The sequence below is a fragment of the Mirounga leonina genome, unplaced genomic scaffold, assembly GCF_011800145.1.
Source record: "Mirounga leonina isolate KUSES-001 unplaced genomic scaffold, KU_Mleo_1.0 Mir_94, whole genome shotgun sequence".
NCBI lineage: Eukaryota > Metazoa > Chordata > Mammalia > Carnivora > Phocidae > Mirounga > Mirounga leonina.
The window spans coordinates 13,116,188-13,139,811 of record NW_023270855.1 but is presented as its reverse complement, the minus strand read 5'-3'; the positions used below and the strand labels follow the sequence as shown (position 1 = coordinate 13,139,811).

General features: G+C 41.8%; 1 protein-coding gene across 2 annotated transcripts in view; it reads left to right on the top strand.

Moving 5' to 3' along the window:
* The window catches only part of ITPR1 (inositol 1,4,5-trisphosphate receptor type 1), a 328,878-nt gene that overhangs the window by 175,780 nt on the left and 129,474 nt on the right, over positions 1-23,624 (top strand). For both annotated transcript variants that reach the window (XM_034997067.1, XM_034997066.1), the window contains 9 exons: positions 277-342; positions 1,385-1,522; positions 4,661-4,786; positions 7,081-7,281; positions 8,963-9,214; positions 10,479-10,604; positions 13,003-13,131; positions 17,465-17,585; positions 20,045-20,229. In XM_034997067.1, coding sequence (XP_034852958.1) covers positions 277-342; positions 1,385-1,522; positions 4,661-4,786; positions 7,081-7,281; positions 8,963-9,214; positions 10,479-10,604; positions 13,003-13,131; positions 17,465-17,585; positions 20,045-20,229 — 1,344 coding nt within the window. The remainder of the gene's footprint in view (positions 1-276; positions 343-1,384; positions 1,523-4,660; positions 4,787-7,080; positions 7,282-8,962; positions 9,215-10,478; positions 10,605-13,002; positions 13,132-17,464; positions 17,586-20,044; positions 20,230-23,624) is intronic.

The following is a 23,624-nucleotide window of genomic DNA, read 5'->3' as shown; positions in this document are numbered from 1 at the left end:
GGACCATGGGGAATAGACTTTGTTGTTGAGTGGATGAGCACCAGATTTCCCTTGCAGACCCACCCAGGAAAGAACCTGTTCTCAGTAGGCTGACCCCCCATCGTCTCCCACCTCAGTGAAATCATGTCAATCAGAATGAGTTGGGCTGAAACCCAGCATGACTGTAGGAAAACTGCCAAACTCTCATGGTTTCCTAAATGCTGATGCCAACCTGAACAAACAGACTATTGCCCGAGGGCCGAACAAACCACACTTACATTTATTTTTGGTCCCTAGGAGGGGAATAACAAGTCACAAAAGCACGAGAGCACCAGCAGCTACAACTACAGGGTGGTAAAAGAGGTAAGTGGCCTTCCTGCCTTCTTTTCTTCTTTATTAATTCTCCTAGGAGCTATGGTTTGTGAAAGTCCAGTTGAAAGTGCAAACACTTCAGCTTTTTTCTTCATGGAAAGTTTCACAGGGAGAAGCTTGCAGAGGTTACATACTTGGGTTTTACGGTCAGATCTTGGTTCAAAGCATCTTCTGCCACTTTTTTGTGTGTGTCCTCAATTTTCTCACTTTTTATAGGTGCAGTTAGCACCTGTATTTCTGAAGGTTTATAATTGACCAAAGGATTAATTGATATAATTGTCAAGGCTCTATCTCAGTGGCTGGCACATAGTCCACCAGGGAGGGCTCTGGGTCTTTAGAATTCTTTGCATAAGGTAGTTCAGAGTTAGGAGGTTGGGAGCTTTGTGGTTTTTTTTTTACCCCAGAGCAAACTCTTCCCAAGTCCCTGGCAATGATGCTGAGTCTCACCATTTTAGGAGATCTTTCTGAAACTGTCCCACTTTTGGTTGAAGCCATAATCCACTGCGTAACGTACACTGGAAAGACATGTTCTTAGCCATGTGGAGGTTCGGTTTGACGCGATTAACAGGGATACTACATATTAGAGCACCATCTCCCTCGTTCTGGGTGTTTTAATATGCTGTGATCACTTCCGCCTCCCTGCCCACGACCGGTGCCTACGTTTTTTTTTCTCAGTCGTGCTCCCTAGTTTTCGGAGGTCTATTTCTTTCTTTTTTTTTTTTTTTTTCAAAAAAATTTCATCTGGCTTTATTGAGGTATAATTGACCAAAAAAGTACTGTCACCTCCCTGAAGCATGACACGCAGTAATTTGATAGACATACTCTCTGAGATGACTGCCACAATCAGGTTAACGAACACCTCCATCACCTCGCAGAGCAAGCTCTTCGAGGGGGGTGAGAACACTTAGGATTTACTTCAGTAAATTTCACCTGTACGTACACCTTCACTGACTGTTGTTGCCATGCGGTACATTGGAGCTCAGAACTGCGAGGTTGGCCAGAGGTACAACCGTTGGGTGTTTCTCTCGGACAGATTCTGATTCGCCTCAGCAAACTCTGTGTTCAGGAGAGCGCGTCTGTGAGGAAGAGCCGGAAGCAGCAGCAGCGCTTGCTCCGGAACATGAGCGCACACGCCGTGGTGCTGGAGCTGCTGCAGATCCCCTACGAGAAGGTGAGCGAGTCCCCCTCCGGGGGGGGGGGATCCCCGGGTTTTCCTAAACCCTTCGCATTTGGTATCGTTGGCCAAGACATGAAGTAGATGTGATGACTGTGAGTATAAGGCCCTTGTAGGTGACTTGTATGAAACAAAGAGCATCATAAAATGGGATCACCCACAACCTGCCTCCAACTGTAGGATTCTAAGCCAGAATCCATTGATTGTCGCCTCGCTCCCACGCCACGCTGGATGCGAAGGTTCAATAGACGGAGCTCTGTCTGCACACGGGCTTGTGCTGCACAGTGTCCTCTGCAAGTGCCCTTCAGGCAGTTTAAGCCCTACAGGTTGCTAGGGGCATGTGGGAACATAGAGCTTGCCCACTTGGGAGGTCCTCAGGAGCGTGCTGACGTCTGGCCGAGTATTTGGATCTAGCATATACTTTGCTCTAAGCCCTCTTTTCTGTCGTTGGAAGCTACACTCTGTCGTGTTCTTTCACGCCAGCGTTTGTCATTGACAGTGCTAGGATTTAGGGAAGTAGGGTAATAGTGCTTAGCACTGTGCAGCCTGCCTGACACAAATGAATAAATAGTGCTTAGCACTGTGCAGCCTGCCTGACGCTTGCAAAAGCATCTGTTCGCTTCCAAAATCAAGTGCAGTTGTCGTGGTGTTCCCACTTGACAGATGAGGAGACTGAGGCTTGGGGAAATTTAGAGTCCCAGGGCATAGATTTCTGCCTCTTGAGTTTACCAGTGACTGCTAGAGAAACTTGCTGCTTGTAGAGCTGCCTGAAGAAGGCTTACTGCTCGTGCTTGCCAGGGGGCACTGCACTAGGTCATTTTCATTCACTAGTTCATTTCATCCTTAAGACGGCACATGAGAGAGGTCATGCTTTTAGTAGCCCCACTTTAGGTGAGAAGGCTGTCGCCAGTGGTTCAATACCTTGCCTATATGGCCCAGCAACACATGACAGAGCCAGCCTGCCCAGTTGTGGAGCCCAGGTCTTGTTGGCTGTACCTGCTGCCCTGTGCTCAAGGAAGTTCTTGGCAGAGGCCACCACCACAGTCATGGGGACTGTGGGATTCAGGCTACTCAAGCCTTTCAGTAGCCACAATTAAGCTTAATCCCTCTACTAGGTCAGGAACTTAACTAACTTGAAATTAATGTAAGTGTGCATGTCATCCAAACTTGACTGACATTTAGACTGGAACCAGCAAGCTGATTCACCACCTTGCTATGTGTAAAGAATGTGAGGAGGTGGTTTGCTGGCCTTATCTTTGCCTCATAATATCATCAGTTGCCTTAAAGTTGTGCCTTCGTAGAGTAATGTTAACATAACGAATAGGTAACCTGATGTGGCTGGAATTGGTGGCAGAACATAGTGTGTGTGTGTGTGTGTGTGTGTGCATGAGTGCAGATATCCCAGTGTGGGAGAACAGTGGAGGAATTGCTACAGATACTTTCTTGTTATGTGATGTCTTTAGAGCTTACTTGTCTTGTATAAATCCATTTCAAATGATGAAGTCTTTAGTTTTGTGAGCCCCAGCAGACTCTCCTTTTAGCTGAAGAAGTGAAAGAGTGCAGAACTGTTTGAGGTGACTGCTGCCAACCAGCAGTGTCTCTCTCTGTCCCAAGGCCTCTGATTTCTTAGAACTGGAAGGCGTGCCACTTTTCTCTGTTAATGGGAGACAAATGTAATACCCACTCTGTTGTGTGGGGATTTGCTATTAATGTCCTCTTAAACTTGCCCGTTTTGGATTGTTAAAGCTGGTAGCTCAGACTCCTTCTGTTAGTTGTTCTGACAGATGTGTCCTGTTTTCTCCCAGGATTATTATCTAGACCAGGGTGAGCAAACTGCAGACATGAACCAAATCCAGCCTACCACCTGTTTTTATACAGCATATTAGCTAAGAATGATTGTTCCATTTTTAAATAGTTACATTCTTAGTGGTACGTGCATGATGTCCTCTCTTTTGCTTTTTGACCCACAAAACCTAAAGTTCTGTCTGACCCTTGGTCTAGACCAGGACCAGTAGTTAACGTTGATTATGTGATAACCATCTAAGCACTTGACATGGATTTTGTCACTTAATCTTCATGGCAACCATATGAAGTGTGCATTTTTATTACCTCCATTTTGCAGATGAGGAGACGGAGGCCCTGAACGGTTAAGTAACTTGCCCGACGTCACACAGCTAGTGAGTGGTAGATCTGGCCTAAGAACTAAGCAGTCAGGTTTCAGGGCCTGCCTTCCTAACTGCTAGGCTCTCCAGCCTCTGAAAAGAGGTGAGAAGACTTAGGGAGGTTCCCGTGGGCTAAACGAATAAGAGGGATGATTCCATTTCATTCTCCTTTCATCTTTGCTACATTAAAGGTTTATTTGTTTAGAATTGGGCAGAATGGCAGTAGGGTTTAATCAGTTGTCTTATCATGGGGCATCTAATGCTTTACAAACACTGAGTATATGTTTTTACTGTAGGAAATGAGAATCACATAACCAGCTGTGTGAAATGCCTGGGGCAGGTATTATCCCCATTTTGCAGATGGGAAAACTACCTCTTGGGTTAAATGCCGAGCCTGAGGTGACAAGGAAAGGATTACAGCAAGTATATTTGCCCAAATTGATAATCTAAAGCGCTTTCTACTCCGACATGTTATCTCCTGCCAAAAGCTCTAATGCATATATGCGTTAGGCAGATTAAGAAGGGTGAGCCCGAGAGCTGGGGCGATGTGGGCTCTCCACCAGTGAGGCACTCAGCTATTGCTCTGCTGTCTCTCTGTTCTCAGAAATGGGGGGGGGGTTCAGAGATTTGGGGGCATTGCTAGAAATGGGATCCAGAGGCTTCCTCTCAGCTTCTACTCTGTTGCATCTTTCCCGAATAAATTCTTTTTGTATCTGACCATGGCTAGCGGAAGAGGATATAGGACAATTGAACAGGTTACTGGCTTCTTTGAAGTGTCAACAGCACAGCACCCCCATATTTTCACACAACAGGCCCTCAGCAAGGACCTGCAGCACCCCACTCGGCAGGTGATGGGTGTGTCGAGGAACTGGGTCTCCTGGCCTGGAGATAGGTGTTGCCGCCTGCTGACCTTCTTTTGTCCACAGCATAGCCCTGTTTTCAACCTATTTTTCATCTATCTCCTTCCACACAGGCTGAAGATACCAAGATGCAGGAGATAATGAGGCTGGCACATGAATTCCTACAGAATTTCTGTGCAGGCAACCAGCAGAATCAAGCCTTGCTACACAAACACATAAACCTGTTTCTCAACCCAGGGGTAAGACTCCAGGCCTGTCTGGAAATCTATGAGGGGAGGAGGGCAGGAAGCAGTAAGAGGAACAGCTTGTTCTTTTGCTGTTGTGACCACGGGGACTTGTTATAATGCAACATTCATTCCAAGGGGAACATTTGGACCAACTCTTAGGAGGACATAAATACTCCCCATCTTTTTAGGGGAGAAAGCGGGGGAAGGGAGGAGGAGGTGGTAGGGCAAGGTAAGATCTATTTATATTTTTTCTTAACATTCTTTATTACATCAAATTTTAGCCCTAAAGAGTTGCTGATTCTTACTCTCCAGCCACATCCTCCTGAGGTCATGCATAAAGTTTTCGATGTACATAATATAATACATAATACGTTAGATACATACAAATACATAATATATTCACTTAAAACATAACTGTGTTATACTTTAGTTTGTCAGATATGTTTTGAAAGTATGTATTGTGCAGTTTTTTAAAGAAAAATGGTGACGTACTCTACACTTTATTTTGCATTTTGATTTTTTCACTTAATACATTACGGCTGTCTTTGCCAGTCATAGATATATAAATTTTTTGCATTTTTGATGAGAAGTTGTGATGGCTACATGGAGTTCCCTAGTATGGCTGTAACTTTTTAAACATCATTCTCGTATTAGTAGACATTTAGGCAATGTTTAATTTTTTGGCTTTGTAAATAATTCTACAAAGGACATCCGTGTAAGTACACACACACTCACACACTCATTTTTTAGTACCACTAGGGCTTTGGAGGAGAAGGTCTGATAGGCTGAGGGGTAATACTCCCTCTTTGTTATGTACGAGGAAAGAAAAGACTAAAGATAAAAAGGTTAAAGCCCCCTACCTCAAACCAAACATATAACTTAGTCACTCAATAACTCTGGGTAAAAAATAGAAAATAAATCTTTTAGAAGATAACATGAAAATATCTTGATGATCTGGTGGAAACTGAAATCTTCTTACACAGTATACAAACAGCACTAATTATAAAGGAAAATATCAATAAACCAGGCTTCTTTAAAAACTTCTATTCACCAAATGATGTTATTAAAATCCTCCATAGGCAAACCAGAGAGTGGGAGGAGACATTTGCATTGCATGTGTTCAATAAAGAACTCCTATCCAGAATATATAACCAACTCAAAAAAGTCAATAAGGAAAAGGACAAACCACTTTTAAAAGAGGTTTTTAAAAATGGGTAAAAAAAAAAAACTTTACAATGAAATCATCCATAGAAGAAATCCAGACAGCCAGTAAATGGGACAAAGTGATCATCAGAGAAGTGTAAATTAACTAAGATTTGCACAGCAAAGTATGACTAAAGCCAAAGAGACCAACAACACTGTAAATCAGCTAGGGTATGGAAAAGCTCTAGTGTAGAGTAGAAATTGTTAACATCTTTTGAAAGCTGTTGGCAAGTACTTTCTCAAGCCAAACGTTTATACTTTGCAACCCAGCAATTCCACTCTTGCGTGTAAACCCAACAGAAATGCACATATATTAAAGTTTAGCAGAAGACACGTTGAAGAATGCTCAGAGCAGCCCTATTTGTGCTAAGTGTAGTGTTACTCTTTGCCATTAAAACCGGATACGCGCCCAAATGCCCATCAGCAATAGAATAGATAAGCAGAGTTTGGTTTATCCGTGCTGTGGAATATACATAGCAGTGACTGCAAACAAACTACTGATACATGCAACATGTTGAGAGCATTGCAAATGTGCTATTGAGCAAAAGAAACCAGAAGGGAGAGGGTACAGGAGACTCAACAGCGGGCAAAACTAATCTGTGGTTGCAGAAATCAAAACGAGTTAAATTGGGTGGCGAGGCATTTCGTTTCTTGATCTGGGTGCTGGGGTTTCCTGTGTAGTTCATTGAGCTGAAGACTAGTGATTTGTTTCCCTTTCTCTGTGTTTATTATGATTAAAAAAGAAGGCAGGGGTCGGCTGGGTGGCTCAGTCCTTAAGCGTCTGCCTTCGGCTCAGGTCATGATCCCAGTGTCCCAGCATCAAGCCCCGCATCGGGCTCCCTGCCCGGCGGGAAGCCTGCTTCTCCCTCTCCCACTCCCCCTGCTTGTGTTCCCTCTCTCGCTGTGTCTTTCTCTGTCAAATAAATAAATAAAATCTTTAAAAAAAAAAAAAAAGGCAGCACAGAAGTGAGAAAGGAGAAAGGTCTCTTCGTGGGTTTAAATGCTTCTCTCTGTGTGCTTTGGTAGACTTTTTCTCACGTTGTACTCTGCTCTAGCCGCCTTTTGACCATTTCCCTGTGTTCCTGCCCTCACTCTTGTGCCAGATCCTGGAGGCAGTCACCATGCAGCACATCTTCATGAACAATTTCCAGCTCTGCAGTGAGATCAATGAGCGGGTTGTCCAGCACTTTGTTCACTGCATTGAGACTCACGGTCGAAACGTCCAGTACATAAAGTTCCTGCAGACGATCGTCAAGGCAGAAGGGAAATTCATCAAAAAATGCCAAGACATGGTCATGGCTGAGGTGACAACTATTTATCTCTATATACCTTCATCTGGTGTTCCATACAAATTTTTTAAATTATTGCTGTCTATATGAACTGGCACCCTGTCCCGGAGCCACATAAACAGACAAAACGTAATTGTGGTTTGTGTATGTAAGAGAGAGTGTTTGTGAGCTTAAATTGTGTATATAGGTGAGAATCTGATCAGATTTTTCATAGCAGTGAACCTATTTATTTTAAGGCATTTTGGCTCAGATTCTTCTGAGAGGGGAAAAAATAGGAATATTGAATCCAAATTACAATGAGTAGAGATTAAATGTAGATAGAAACCAGTGAGCCAGAACAGCCCATGTTCCTGTGGATTATAGGACTTTTTCCTTAATTATTCACTTTACTAGCTAGAAAAATTGTTGCTTGCTGATTCATGGGAAGAAGCTGGGTTGTCTGTGGGAGGTCGGTGCCCCATGGGATGCTGTCTGACCAGGAAAGCCCTCTGCCACACCTGTGGTTTTGGTGTTCAAATATACTTAATTAAATCTTTCCACCTGTTTAAAGAATGAAACCTCAAGTAAATCCACCTAACACTTGGATTTTTAATCCTGTCTAATAAAAAAATCATAGGATTCCAATGGAAGGTAGTGTAGTGTAATTAAAAGAATTGACTTGACCTGGGATGTGAATGTAGGCTAGGCTACTTTACTGGCACTGTGAGCTGATGACTTCCCCAACCCTCAGCGCGCCTTCCTACAAAATGAAGGCGCAGTGGTATTCAGCTGAGAAGCTGATATGCCGACTCAGTGAAATAATGGTGACAATAATAGCTAACATTTATTGGAAGCCTGCCATATCCTAGTCACGGTTCTAAGCAATTTACATATAATCAGTTATTTAATCTACATGACGCAGCACCATGAGTTAGATACCATCTTTGTCCTCAGTTTTACAGACAAAACTGAGGCACAGTGAGGTTAGATAATCCACGTGGGGTATTTATCATGGTATCTGGCACCTAATTAGGGCTTATAGAGGTGAGTTGTTATTATGCAAATACTACTGACTATATTTATTTTGATTTCTGTGCCAGCTCGTTTTTGGATCTTCTGTATTTCCCACAATGCTGAAATTGACTAACTCTTCAGTAGATTTATGAGAAGCCACACACAGTCCTGGGGATAAGTTATAAGTAGGAATGCCTTGATTTTTTTGACGAGTATTGAAAGGAAGGCGTATCTTAGTAAGAAGTGGATAATTGGTAATTGTGAAGACAGAAGGCAGTATGTAAAAGAGTTGTAAGAGGGATACTACTTTTCAAGCATAAAAAAGATGGAAACATTTTTAAAAAGAAAAATCATAGCCTAAATATTAGGTTTGGAAATCCAAGTGCAAGCTTGCCGTCTACATTTCCACTTGATACATGAATGTTGGTCTGTAGACTTTCTCTTCCCCTGATAGTTTGTGAAGGCGACTGTCAAATACCTGTATCTGTCAATTAAAATGCTGCTGCTGGAGATTTTCAGTTACTGATTCAGAGAAATGAATGAAATTTCCATGAGTTTAGTAATATGGGTGAGACTGGCTTTGGAAAGCAAATGCTGACAGAACATCTCTCTTTCTCTGCGAGTAGATATTTTTTAAACGGTGTCTCCCCCCCACCCCCGCCCCGCAAGCGTGTGATATAAACAAGCCCTATTCTTTTTATAGCTGGTTAATTCGGGAGAGGACGTCCTCGTGTTCTACAACGACAGAGCCTCTTTCCAGACCCTGATCCAGATGATGAGGTCAGAACGGGACCGGATGGACGAGAACAGCCCTCTCATGTACCACATCCACCTGGTGGAGCTCTTGGCCGTGTGCACCGAGGGCAAGAACGTCTACACGGAGATAAAGTGCAACTCTTTGCTCCCGCTGGATGACATCGTCCGCGTTGTGACCCACGAGGACTGCATCCCCGAGGTAAGTGAGCCTTTCTCATGCCTCTGCACATGGCCGGCCCACACAAGACCTCACAGTGCTGAGACCTGTCGCTCATTTCATAGTGACATCTCAGTTGGTGGGAGCAACATTTTCTCGAATGCCAATTTTGTGCATGAAGATCGGCGGCGGCGGGGGGATGTTAGTTAGTCTTTCCTACTGTCTCCTTGAGAACCTTGGGAATCTGCTGCTGCACTTCTCTTCTTGGAAATTAATAATTCACCCTGTGGAGCAAAGAGGATTTTTGAATCCCCTTTGAATGAATGTCTGAAAAACAAGATTGAATGGGTTGAGATATGGTTCCTGTGCAAGTAAGACCTATTCTGCAAGTTTATTCTTTAAAATGAAAATTTGTATTGTAGAAATGATGACAATTATAAAATACTGAGGAACTACAGGAAAGCAATAGGAAAATCAAAATAATCTATAATTCCACCACCCATAATAAATACCTGTTAGATTTTGGAAATGATTCCTTCTAAGCTGTCCATTTTCTTGTTCATATATTTTGGCTGGTAACAAAAATGACAACAAAAACTGTGGATCATTCAGAATATAGTTTGCCTTTGTATATTTAAAATACATACTACTAATTTATGTCTTAAACTAAATATACATATATTTATATATAGCATATGTAGTATGTATCATATATATATACACTATTATGTTTTTAGGTTATTTTTTTGAAAAGTTAATACATTTTGAAAAGTTCAAATAGCAGAGACTATAAAGGAGTAAACTAGGCAAAATCTCCTAATCTGTCCCCTCCCACCCCACAGAAAATCATTTATTATGTTCTTGTACATTGTCTAGAATTCTGCATATAAACAAATATATATTCTCCATTCCCCTGCTCCCTCTTTTTTTTTCTTTTTTTAAACACAAGAGGTGACATTATGGATACACTGTTCTTCTCTTCGTTATCAGTCTGTAAAGAGAGTCCACATTCCTTTTTTATAGTTACATAAAAATTTTATCATATGGATGTGCTGTAATTGCCCTGCATGGCTGTTCAATGGGCTTATGCGAATATAATGAGATGATAATAACTGGTGATTCTAATGAAGGAGGAAATGACAAGATGGCATTTTTCTCAGCCTTGTCCACACAGCATTTTCTCAGACTTTTTGATTCTTATTTATCTGATAGGTGAAAATAGTGTTCTAACATAGTTTTGATTTGCATTTCTCTTATTCCACATATGCCAAATCGATTTTTCAGAAAAGTCTGTTTCTGTCTTCAGGTTAAAATTGCATACATTAACTTCCTTAATCACTGCTATGTGGATACTGAGGTGGAAATGAAGGAGATTTACACCAGCAATCACATGTGGAAATTGTTTGAGAATTTCCTTGTGGACATCTGCAGGGTAAGGCTCTCTGGAACTGAGTGGCAGAGTGCAAGTGTGTGTGCACGCGTGTCTGGACACCCTTATGCAGGCATAAGGGAAATATCTGCATAATTTCAACTTTGTTAATGTGTGGTACAGGGAGGCAGATGTGACTCTTATCATTGCACACATCTCATTTCTTCTACCTTTTACTCCTAGTAAAAGAAACTCCTAGGGAAGATGGATTATTTCTGCTTTTCATTTCATCCTTTATGGATTGATCTGTGAATAATAATCTGAGACATATTAAAATCACATTTAAAAGTTTTCTTTTCCTTGACAGTATTTCTTCTCGAAGGACACCTTCCTGAGCTTGAGCATTTCTCTCCTTCAGTCTGGTGTCGAGGATTCTGCAAAGCACTTCTGTTTGCATCTGCTTTGCTGACCCAGCCATTGTGCTGGGCTTCATACTCTTGATTTGATTTTGCTCCAAGCTTAACATTGATCCTAAGGCTGCAAGACTTACCACCTAACAAGGCACACCATAGATTCACTAGGAGTTTTGTGGTGGTAGATTTGGGGGAGGGGCGCCAGTAACCAAGAGAGAATAATTGTAAAGTGAATCTTAATTTTGGAAACGTGTTAAAAAGAAAGGTGCATTGTAGAGTCCTAGACTGTGATAATTTCTGCTTGATGGTACAGTTACCAGTGCAAAACAAGGAACCTACAAGAACTTGTTTTCTTCCCAATCTAGGACTTTATTTAATAATACCCAGGTATTGGTATCACAGACATATATATATATTTTAAATCTCAAATTCCTCCTAGTCTTTTAATCGCATAAATCTAGGTTTTTTTGGAGACTGGGATGGAAGGACTGTTTTGCTTTATTTTTATGTTGTATTATTTTTTTTTAAAGTAGGCTGTACACCCAGTGTGGAGCCCAGTGTGGGGCTTGAACTCATGACCCTGAGATCAAGATCTGAGCTGAGATCAAGAGTCAGAGGCTTAACTGACTGAGCCACCCAGGCACCCCTGCTTTGTTTTGTTTTGTTTTGTTTTGTTTTTAATCAGGGCTGAGCAAATTTTCTGTAAAGGACCAGATATTAAATATGTTCAGCTTTGTGGGCCACCTGGTCTCTGTCACAACTACTCAACTCTGCCCTGGTAGTTTGAAAGCAGCCATGACAATATGTAATCATGTGGGCATGGCTGTGTTCCAATAAAGCTTTATTTATAAAAGCAGCCACCAGGGGCGCCTGGGTGGCTCAGTCGTGAAGCGTCTGCCTTCGGCTCAGGTCATGATCTCAAGGTCCTGGGATCAAGCCCCGCATTGGGCTCCCTGGTCAGCAGGAAGCCTGCTTCTCCCTCTCCCACTCCCCCTGCTTGTGTTCCCTCTCTCGCTGTGTCTCTCTCTGTCAAATAAATAAATAAAATCTTTAAAGAAAAAACAAAAAACCGCCACCAGCCCTTAACTTTGCTGACCTCTACATTACATTATTCAGAAATGTAAAATCAGTTGCTAATTTCATTCTCTGAATTTGTCTACAAACTGCTCAGCATTAAGCTTAGAACCTGGTAGTTAATAAAACTTGATTCTTTTTTGCCCTTCATATATTTTTATGATAAGCACTGTTAATGTCTCAAACTGTAGGACTAATGAATTTGGTAATAAAACTTGATTTTTTAAAAATGTATTTTCTAAACCTTTCCCTCTAAATTTCTAATCTTGTTTTAAGCAGCAAAATTAAGTAGAATGCAAGTAAAATCTGAAGTCTCTCCTCACCCCAAAACTTACAGAGTCCGTAACTCTGACTCACAGCCCACTACTTTCAACAGCATTGCATATCAGTAACTTTTTAAAAATTGAAGTGTAGTTGACACACAATGTTACATTAGTTCCACTGTACAACATAGTGATTTGACAACTCTATAGTAACATGTTTATGGAATGAAAGAGTGTTGTGGATTTGGAGAATATCACATGGACCTCACTGGCGTATTTGATTCTCTTGATTATATGGATTAGGAAACCATGGTCTATAACAGATGAATGGCTTAACCAGGAGGACAGTTTACTTTTAGGGAAAAGTACAGACAACTATAGTTACTATGCCTTTTGCTGCCTCTTTTAAGGTTTAGATTTGCCACACGTGGCTAGGAATTTGGAAGCAAAGACCCTGTAGGTCCCATCCTGATTTTAATGTTTTGTGCGTCTGCATGTGATATCCGAGTTGATCAGCTTCTCTTTCTGTATGATTTATTGTTGTTATTATTATTATTATTACTGTAATTCCTGAGAGGGAGACATATTGACCTGCAAGCCTTTACCTTTCATTTGTTAACGGTAATCAGCAGGAGTGGTCACAGATTTCTTAATCCTACAACTGACCTGCAGGTTCTGGTGTCATGTCTGAAACATCCAATTGCCTTGTAGGCCTGTAACAACACCAGTGACCGGAAACACGCAGACTCAATTTTGGAGAAGTACGTTACTGAAATTGTCATGAGTATCGTTACCACCTTCTTCAGTTCTCCCTTCTCAGACCAGAGCACGACGCTGCAGGTAAGAAAGGCAAATGCACGTGCAGGGCGTTCACGGCCGAGCTTCGGCAGGGGCCATTGGCATGGATTTGGCAGTGAGCAGCTATCCATGAGTTGTTCTGCAAGGCATTCAGACAATTTTCTTTTTCTTTTCTTGCTGTGGAGGGCCCCTTGGCTAAAGAAGCACCTGAGAATGTTTTTCTGTACCAGATGAATCTATTGGTTTTTGATTTTTTTTTTCCCCTTAAGATGCCTTTTCTTCCCCCTTCAGTCATGTTATTCCCCCCCTTCAATCTTAGAAGAAGGAGAAGCAGCTTTCAGATAGGTGCTAGCATGTTGTTAACACTTTTTAAAAATTCATTTGGAGATCCTGATTCTAACTCCCAGGCGTGTACCCAGAGTTCACCCAATTGGTGCGGGCTAGCGTGAGAAGGTGTTCAGCCTGGCTGGCGGGGCTGCTGCGTGGCCCGGCCCCGCGGGCGTGTGCACGCCTTCCTGCGTGGTGCTCCTGGGGCCGTGCACTCCAGGGGCTCTGCATCAGGATTCCCACGGTATTTCCAGGTTCAAAGGTAGGAATCCATGGATCCAGGAGATGATGTCATTCTTTGACTTGGAAAAAAAATCATTCTTCTTTATATAACTTATGTCTGGGTCAACTGCTGTGCGAGTCTTACTGCAGGTGCGTTCGTACCGCCTGCAGGATGAAAGCTGGTCTTGGTCTCCAGTGGTCAGAAGAGAAATATTAACCCTCCTTGTCGTGGAAAGAGGTGGAGGCTGTCCTGGGGTTGATGGGTGGCCTAGGGTTGATGGGTGGCGTAAGGTTGTTGGAGTACAGACAGATAATCCTAATGAAGGTAAATTCTCCAAGGGAAGGGTGATTCATACTCCCTGGTGTGTTAATTAGATACTGCTATATTTCATTAATATGCAAAGAGTTCATATAAGCCTACCACAGCCTATGAGGTGGATGATACTATTCCCATTTTGCAGCTGAGTAAACTGAGGCTCAGAAAGTTTAATTACCATGCTCAGTCAGGGTCACAACCATTAGGTGGCATAACCATGATTTCAGCCTACTTCTCTCTGATGCAAAAACTTGAATTATGGAATTTTTCATGAGATACCTTTCCTTGGGACTGTTGGTAACCTTATGCTTAGTTAGAAATAACTGTACAAGCTAGTGGTTAAGCTAAAGTATCACAAAGTTAGAAGGCTGCCTTTCAAATGTCAGTACATATTCTTGAGTAATTGGGGAGCAGAAACTGGTTGGATCCCAAGCACATGAATTCCTAAAGACCAGAACATGCTCCTCACCAACTACTATTACATGGAGAGCCAGCTAGGAAAGCTGCTTGGTTACTAAGATTGGACTTGCTTCTTTTGTAATTTAAAGTGACAATCGCCACAGCAATGCCCATTCTCCTATAGATTGTGAAACAGTATTGCAAAACCAAAATGTCAAAGTAAATCGATCAAATTAATTGGAAAACCATTAAACAGGAACTTGTGTATTGGATTTCCATCTTGGTCACTCCTGTCTCCTCCTATTGCCTTACTTTGAAACCAATTTTTGGACCACCTAATAAGCCAGAATCATCAGAGAGATGAATCTTCAATATAAATGTTGAAAGTTCCTAGTGAGATCCCAGGTTGTCTATCTATACTTAGAATACAAAGTCCGAAGTGGTTTTAGCTTTGTTTTTTAAGGGGTAGCTTATGGATTCTAGAGCCTTCATTTTCAAGGAATACTATTTTTGGAGCTCTCATAGCCTGTTTTGTTTTGTTTTTATGCTGAAAAACATATGCCTCATTTCCCCAGCTAGATTTTTACCTCCTTCCTGGCTTACTTCCTTGTTTGTTTGGTTTTTTTTTGGTTTGTTTCCTTCTTTTTATTCAAGCCAAACATATGAGGAAGGAAAATGATGAACTCGGATTTGGCTGTGTTGCATTTATGTTGCCAGTGGAATGTCCAGGAAGCAACTGGAACTGTGGGATCCAGGGAGGAAGAACAGAATTTTGGACACTTTAGAGCAGGATAAAGCTGGTTTCAAATCCTCACTGTGCCCCTTATCAGCTCTGTGGACTGGCCTTGGTCACTGAACTTCAGAACCTCTTGGCTTACATTTGAAACAGGGATGGAATATCAACCTTGCAGGTTATTGTGAGCACTAGAGGTAATGTTTATGAACCATCTAGCATAATGCCTGGTACATAGGAGGTGCTTAGTAAATAGGAGCTTGTGCTTTTCCCCGCTACACTGTCAGCTTCGGTAAGAAGGGCGTGGTTATGTCTTAGGTCACAGTTGTCTGCGATACTGCTCGGTCCCTGTGCCTTGCTTTGTGCTTGGAACCTAGGACATGCTAACTCATTGAATAAGTAAATGAATCTGTGAGACTCAGGAGAGTGGAGGGATAGAATCCAAGTATAAACATTTGCTCATTGAAGTTATGGCCCGGAAAATGAAGTGGTTTACTAGAGGTGACTGGGCAGAGCACAGATAATTAAAGACAAGATACAAAAGAGGCCAGGGGAAGGTCTTCACTTTATCCCACATGCAGGATGGGATTCAGGAACAAGCAGGGCTTCAGGATCTAAGAAAAGGGAGCATTTTATGAAGAAGGTGATGAGCGGCTCTGTTCTTCAGTTCAAGAGGTCAAGCGAGCTGATGTTCCCAGATTGCCCATTGGAATGGGTAATTAGGAGGCAGCTACTCTGGCCAATTTCTTCATCTTTTGTTTATCCACGGGTCAGATGGAACAGAGCACAGGCCTAATAAATATTGGTTCAATTGAATTAATTTAGTCAAAGGATACTTCTTTCTTTGAGTTTGGGTGTTGGGTTCTCATCCCAACTCTAACACCTACGAGCCAATGAGAGGGATGATAATACCACTATTTACTTCCTTGGGTCATGGTGAGAGTTCAGTGAGATAGGCAAAAAAGCACTTAGCCCTTGGCATGTGGGAAGTGATCTCCAAAAATGGCTTCTCTCATTGGAACCCTTGTGCTCAGGAGCTTAATATCAGGGTTTCTCAGCCCATTTCTCAGGCTCTCTATGATCCTGTCCTCTATTAGCAATGCAGTTTGCTTTCTTGGGTGGCTGTGAGCTGTAGAACAGAAAGTACTTCCTGAGGGAAGCAGAGATCCTGGTTTTCGGGTGAACTTGGTGGAAAGAGCACAAGTTGTTGGCGTCGGAGAGCCCTGAAGTCGACTCACTGCTCTGCCACCACTTGTTGGTTCTTCTGTGTGCTTTCTTTTAACCTGTCTGGGCCTCTGTTTTGTATTTATAGCATTAAGGCTATAAATGTTTGCCACAGGATTGTTTGTTGAGGCCCCAAATGAGCTTTCATTTGAAGTATGTAGCACTTAGTAAGTGTAAGTTATCTGAACATTGTTCATAGAAGAGGTTCTGAATTTTCATTAACCTGTTGAATTTTCTTCTAATAGAGTTCTTCCTCCCCCCTCCCAGCACTTTCTATTGTTTTTCTTCCATCTCAGAAACCTCTCTAGAGCTTTTTAATACTTTTTTTCTTTGCTATATTAATTTCCACTGTGTTTTGGAGGGACTATGCAAGTCCTCTTCCCCCAAACTAAAAACAGGGAGTAGCTCACTGTATACAATAATGTTTGCCTTGCAGGTCAAAGCTACTCTGACCCAGGTAGCTTTGGATGGAGACCATAATTAAAACTTTGAAATGCATTTGGAAATTCAGAGGAAGTAAATGTTGGAGTTCTCTTATTTTAAAAAGAGTACAAATTTATACTGTCATAGGAATAGATCCTACCATATAGTTAACTCATCTGTAGTAAATGAATACTTAGAACGAGTAATCATCAGAACTATCTTCTGTTTATATCATTGAAGACACTGCTAGAAATAAGTAAGCATTCTTGGTGAGATCCACTCATCAGTTTGTTTTTGCTGATTAAAAATAGAGGTTCTGCTTATAGGAAATAATGTCTGGAAAGAACTTCGGGTTAATTTGCCTCAATCCACTTATTTTATATATTGGATGAAGTTAAAGCTCAGAGACATGAGGCAGTTTGCCTGAAGTCATATAGCCAGTTGGTAACTGGACAAGAATACCAGATTTCAGACAGTGATTCCACTCTTTGTTCTTCTGGTCAGACTTAGATGGCATCAGGTTTGTAGATGCCCTTAAAATGCTTCTGAATTTTTCCTCCTTGGGCTAGGCAACTTCTAGAATCCTGTTTATAACCAGTCACCCCTTCTTACTCTTGCAAAGGGTCCATTACCATTAACCCACAGTTCAATGCAATGTCTATTTCTGATCAGCATATCAGTGATCTACAGAAAAGTCATACCGCCCGTCTCTTGGCTTCTCTTCCTTGCAGACTCGCCAGCCTGTCTTTGTGCAACTGCTGCAAGGTGTGTTCAGGGTTTACCACTGCAACTGGTTAATGCCGAGCCAAAAAGCCTCTGTGGAGAGCTGTATTCGGGTGCTCTCTGATGTAGGTAAGATATTAGTGCAGTTGGGATTGACTGTGATAAAAATGAATTGCCTGACAGTAATAAAGACTGCCATTTCTTGAGCACTTGTTCTAGCTCTTCTGAAGTTCTGCACACAAGAAGTTGCAGAGGCAGAACTGGAATGGAGGTCTTTGATTGCTAACCCTTGCTTTCATCTACCAAGCCAGCATCTCCCAAAGTTAAGAGTCAGTAAGTCCCAAAGAAAGCTAGGCTTTGAAAAAATAAAGAGTCCACCATTCAATGTTAGGCAACTCTTGACAAGTCACAGTGCACACGAGCTAATTCAAGGCTCTGGGAAGTCTCTCATTCAGGAAACGGATTTGTTTACTCCAGTAAGTGTATTTGACCGTATGGAAACTTTCTTCCTACGAAGTACATGTCCAACCCCAAGGAACATCCTTTCTCAGAAATGCTACACTGATCCCTTTTGCCTCTCGATGATAAATGGTGCTCCATTCCCTCCTCCCCGCCCCTCACTTGTCACCTCTCTGGCAGCTTTGAAAGGAAGTCATGAAAATTACTGCTCCCTTCACCCTGACTTACTCAGACTCTCTTCCTTGGCCCTGTTCCCCTTTATAAATGTTAAGCAAGGCGTTCATCTTCCTGCCTAAATTGAAGAAGAGTTACCTCCCCATAGTAGCTATTTAGATCCCCTGAGAGCAGCAGAAGAGGCAGGTGGGGTTCTTAGCACTACTGAGTAGCTGTCCAGCCAATACAGATGGTGTTACTCCCCTGATTTCAGTCCTCCCATCCTGATTTCCTTGACTCTCAAGTGGTAGGTGTTGGTGTCCTTTTATTATTTTCGCAGCACTATTTCACAATAAGAGATGAGGCTTTTGAAAGCGTGTACATTGTAGGTTCATGATGTGATATCTCAGAACCAGGGCTCTGAGACTATATCCCCAAAACTCGCTACTCTGCCCATGTAGGATCATGCATCATAAAGTTGTTGAGTAAAATTTGGGCAGGTTGCCCAGTTGATCAGCCCAACGCTCATTAGGGAGATGAAATGTTTTAATTGGCTTGGCATTGATGAGAAAAGACAGAGGGAGGTGATGTCTATGAAGTGGCAGGCCATGGAAACAGCACAGCACCCCAGGAATTCAGACATATGCCCCTTGGGGAATACTTCTTCCTGACTAAAATCACACCAAAGTTCACTATTTTCATGGTTTATCTTCAAAAGGGGGTATCCAAGGCACATTGTTTCTAGCTGAGTGTATGCTGTGCATCCTGCTTTTTATTTTTATATTATTCATATCTTTTTTCCCAAATTTCTCACTTGCTATATTAAACTGTTAGAAATTCGTTGGCTGGCTGATGATTCCTTTCCCCACACTGTGGTTTTTTGTTTTTTGTTTTTTTGGATTTAAACAGTTGCTTCTCAAATTGCTTCTTCCGGGGTGCTGGCATTGTTTTTACAGTTAGATACAGGTAATATGGCACCTTCTTTGCTTCTGGTCTTATGAAGCATTGAAGACAGGAAGTCATTGTCTTGTTTTTCAGAGGTTGTTGGATTTCCCATATGGGAAAAAAAGATTGTTGGTCTTAGTTATTTTCCTTTATTAATTAAACTTTTTATTTTGGAATAATTTCAGACCTACAGGACAGTTGCCAGGGTATCACACAGAGTTCCCATATGCCCCTCACCCAGTTTTCCCTGCTGTCAACATCTTGCCAACACCAGGATATTTTTGTCAAAACTACAAAACTGATATTGGCCCATTGCTACAAATTAAACTCCAGACCTGGCACCACTTTTTCCATCAATGTCCTTTATCTGTTCCAGGATTCAGTCTAGGCTCCCACGTTGCATTTAGTTGTGATGCCTCCCCAGTTCCCTCTGGGCTGCAACAGTGCCTCAGACTTTCCTTGTGTTTTATGACATTAACAGTCTTAAAGAGTGCTGGTCAGGTATCCTGTAGAATATCCCCCCCACCCCCGGCCACACCATGGGCTTGATTGTTCCTTTTCTCATGATTAGACTGGAGTTTAAGAGGGGAAGAGAAGAGCCTAAATGTAAAGAATGCCTTATGTTATTGTAAATGTCATCTTTTGTATTATGTTTGGCTTAAATTGGCATTTTGTAGATTGTTCTATAGAATACCACTGAGAGAGAATTTTTGGAAAAATAGTTTGTTGGCCAAATGAGTTCCCTATCTTAATAATTCTTAAAATATATGAACACACTTTGATTTGCCTAAACTTTGACCTTAGAACATGTTAACATACCTCAGAGCTACTGTCCCCCAGAATTCACACTGAAAATCGCTGACCTAAGGATGGTCAAGTTCATTTGAGCTCCTCAACATTCACACTCCATGCCATGCAAGTGACATACTATGGAAAAAATCTGCCTGAGGGGGTGATGGGGGAGTTAAGTCTGTCTTTGGGGCATCTCCCATGCAAGTTAGAGACTCACGAGTCATCTTTCTTCTGTGTAGCCAAGAGCCGGGCCATCGCTATTCCTGTGGACCTGGACAGCCAAGTCAACAACCTCTTTCTGAAGTCCCACAACATCGTACAGAAAACTGCCATGAACTGGCGTCTGACTGCCCGTAATGCGGCTCGCAGAGACTCTGTTCTGGCAGCTTCTAGAGACTACCGGAATATCATTGAGAGATTGCAGGTAATGCTTGGCCCAGAGAGGAGTGAACCTGAACCTGGCCTAAGGTGGTTCCCACACAGCAGTGCTTCCATGAGCCAGAGAAAAACCAAGATTGGCCATAGAGAGATGTCAGTATGTGAATGGATAGTCAAGCACAGTAATATACAAAGAACCAAGAATGCAAAGCTACTTGGGAAGAGAAAAGCTCCTGACAAAGTCATGGTCTTTAAAGGTTATTCGTAGATTTACAGATTTCTTTTTGAGATAGGGACTCTGCTCTTACCAAGAAGGAATATTTAAATATTACAAAAGGATACTTAGGACAAGGGAATGAGGGCTCCATTTTTTTTTTTCCCCCTCATCCTGGCATATTTAGCCTCTTGATTCAGCAAGTAAACAAGTGTAATAATGCCTGAGAAAAGAGTTTTCTATCAGAATGAACCAAGTGAAAATAAAAGTATAACTAAATTCTACCTGGATTATACTTTTTTCTTAGCACCTATGAAGAGATCTGTCCCTTTGTTAAGGGGAGAGTAGTATTAGGTGTACATGAAACACTTAAACATACATCTTAACATTAACATCTTCCTTTAGCAAGCTCCTCAAGGGATTCTCTTACAGGTAGTGTACATGGGCCATAGTTGGAGATTCTCAGATGCTTCAGATGGGCCCGTTGCCATGCTTAAGGGCATGATCGCAGGCCAGCGCCTGGGGTCAAATCCTGACTCCATTGCTTAGAAATGGTGTGTTCTTGGGAAAGTTGCTTTATTGTTCTGTGCTTTGGTTTCCTCATTTGTAAAGTAGGATAATCGTAAAGCTACCTCGGGAGGTTGATGTGAGGATTACAAGGCTGATAATGTGTTCCCATTATCAGTGCCTGCTTAACAAATTGCAACAGCCATTATTTCCCTCTCTTCCACTGTTCTAGAGGTTGGCTGGGCTCACTAAGGTATTTCTTGCTCAGGGTCTTGAAAGCAGTTGCAGTGAGATGACAGCCGCGGTTGGACTCATCTTGAAATCTTGCACATGTTTGGCAGTTGAAGTTGGGACCCCCAGCTGGAGTTGTCACCTGAAGCATCTACATGTAGTTTCCCCATATTGTCAGCGCTTGCTTGCAGCATGGTGGCTGGGGCCTAAGATTAGCATCTCGAGAGAGAGACAAGGAAAGCTGTAATGCCTTTATAGCACACATAGCATCACTTTTGTCAAATTCTGTTGGTCAAGGCAGTCACAAGTGTCCACTGAGGTTCAAGGGAAGGGGACATAGACCACCGTGTAATGGGAAGAATGTCAGTGGTGCAGTGTAAGAAGAACGTGCAAGAGAAGATATATAACAGTGGCCATTTTTGGAAAATACAGTACACGTAAATGGCATAGACTAGAGCCTGGCGTGTAGTGAGCACTTGATCAGTGACAGCTGCTATTACGATTATTACCGTTACTGTCATTGCTGTTAGGACTGTAATAATTAGATTAAAAAAAATGAATCTCTGTGAGGTTATATAACCTGCCTAGAGATGCATTCATCAGCTCCACTCATGCTGGGCGCCAGGGATGCAGTGGTGAGCAAAACCACAAATGATCTTTGCCTTCATAGATTCTCAAGTTTTGGAAGGAAGATAGACATTAGTCAGCTAATCACATGGATAAAAGTAAAATGGCAAGAGAGACAATGCTGCAGAGAAGTGAGTAGTGCTATGGAGGGCTGCTGAGGAACCTAATCATGCCCAGAGCTGGGATGATGATCCAAGAAGGCTTTGCTGAGGAGTGACGTTTGAACCAAGATCAGAGGAATGTAGGACTTACTTAAAGGAATAGAAGGGAGGGAAACAGCATTTGAAAAGAACATTGTATGGGACAGAATGTGACGCATTCAAAGACCAAAGGAAGGTTGGTGTGGCTGGAGCCCATGGAGCTGGGGAGGCAGGAAGGAGTTCTTAGGTCAAGGAAAGAATTTCATCCTTATTGTGACACACCCAGTCTTAAACAAAGATAATTTAGTTCAAATAGAGTGCTTCCTGACTCTACTATATTTTTAAAGGGGAGGGATATTATAGACTCATAACTGTTGGAATGCACAGTATTTTTTACTGTTCAAACTAACTAAATTATCTGCAGCCAAACGCACCAGTTTCTTGTGCTCTTCTTGTATTTATTATGCATATTCTTAGGGAATAAAATAAAAATGTAAGCCTAGCTAATGCTTGTTGTGAAGACTTGAGTAGTGGCTGAAACGATCCTCATTATGCAATGATTTATTGTCTGAGTCCCTATATTATAAGATTGCCTAGGACAGCAGAAGTTACCATAATATGAGAACATTCACTTGCAGACCGACTGCTTATATAATTAATCCCCATTGGAACATCCCCCTCACTTAACACCAGCATCTTTCCCTGCCCATCGCTTCACCATCCTTGTCTGTTGGTCTCTCCTTGATTGCTGAATGTTAAACATTTGACAATACAATGCAAATCAATGGCAGTGTAAAGTTCAAACCTTGCAAAAGATGCAGGATTTTATGAATATGATGTTGAAGAACTGCTTCAACCCCCTGCAAATGCTATAGACAAAGATTTGCCAGAGTTAGAACCAATAACTACTGAAGAAGGGAATTTGGAATGCTTTCAAAGAGGAAACAGAGAATTTTGCAAAAATGACCCTCTTTTTGACTATGCTGTGAATGTCAGTATGAATTAAGGGGTATTGCAGTGTACTCTTGCTGGGAAAATTGCCCCCTCAAATAATTTGATTGATTCATGCATTCTTTATGCATCCTAAATATTATTGAGTGATTACAAATTTTGTTAAATATAAAATAAATAATATTCACATGTTTTAGTATTAGTTTTGGGGTAACAGATAAATCAATTCTTTATTGCCCATTCCCTATGAAATCTACACTTAAGTTGAATGCAATTTAAGTGGCCTTTCCCATGCAAATCTCCTTGGTTAACTAGGCCTTCCCATATTATCCACCATGCTGTGTTCAGCCCCTGTCTTAGCCAGCAAATGCTTCCAGTTAGGTTTCAAGTTACCAAGCCACAACAGATTTTAGCATCTTTTGAAGATAATTTCTCATCTGTTTTCTGCCATTTGCCTTTATATGGTGTTTGTTGTGTTGGTTTTGCTGCTCTTTCAACTTCTCTCTGTTTTCCTCTCCTACAGCTATGTGTTTTGCATTTGAAGACCATCATGCTATCAGGGTACATGTATTTAGCATGTTGATACAGCATGTTCATTCATTTGTGTGCTCATTTTTGTATGACTTTTTATTATATGAATAGTTCATGCTCATTGGAAATAATTTGTACTCACAAGTACCCATTTATGGAAGAAAATTGGAATCACCTGCAATCCCACCACCCAGAGAAAACCAGTAGTGATGTTTTGCTGATATTTGGTATATATCCTTA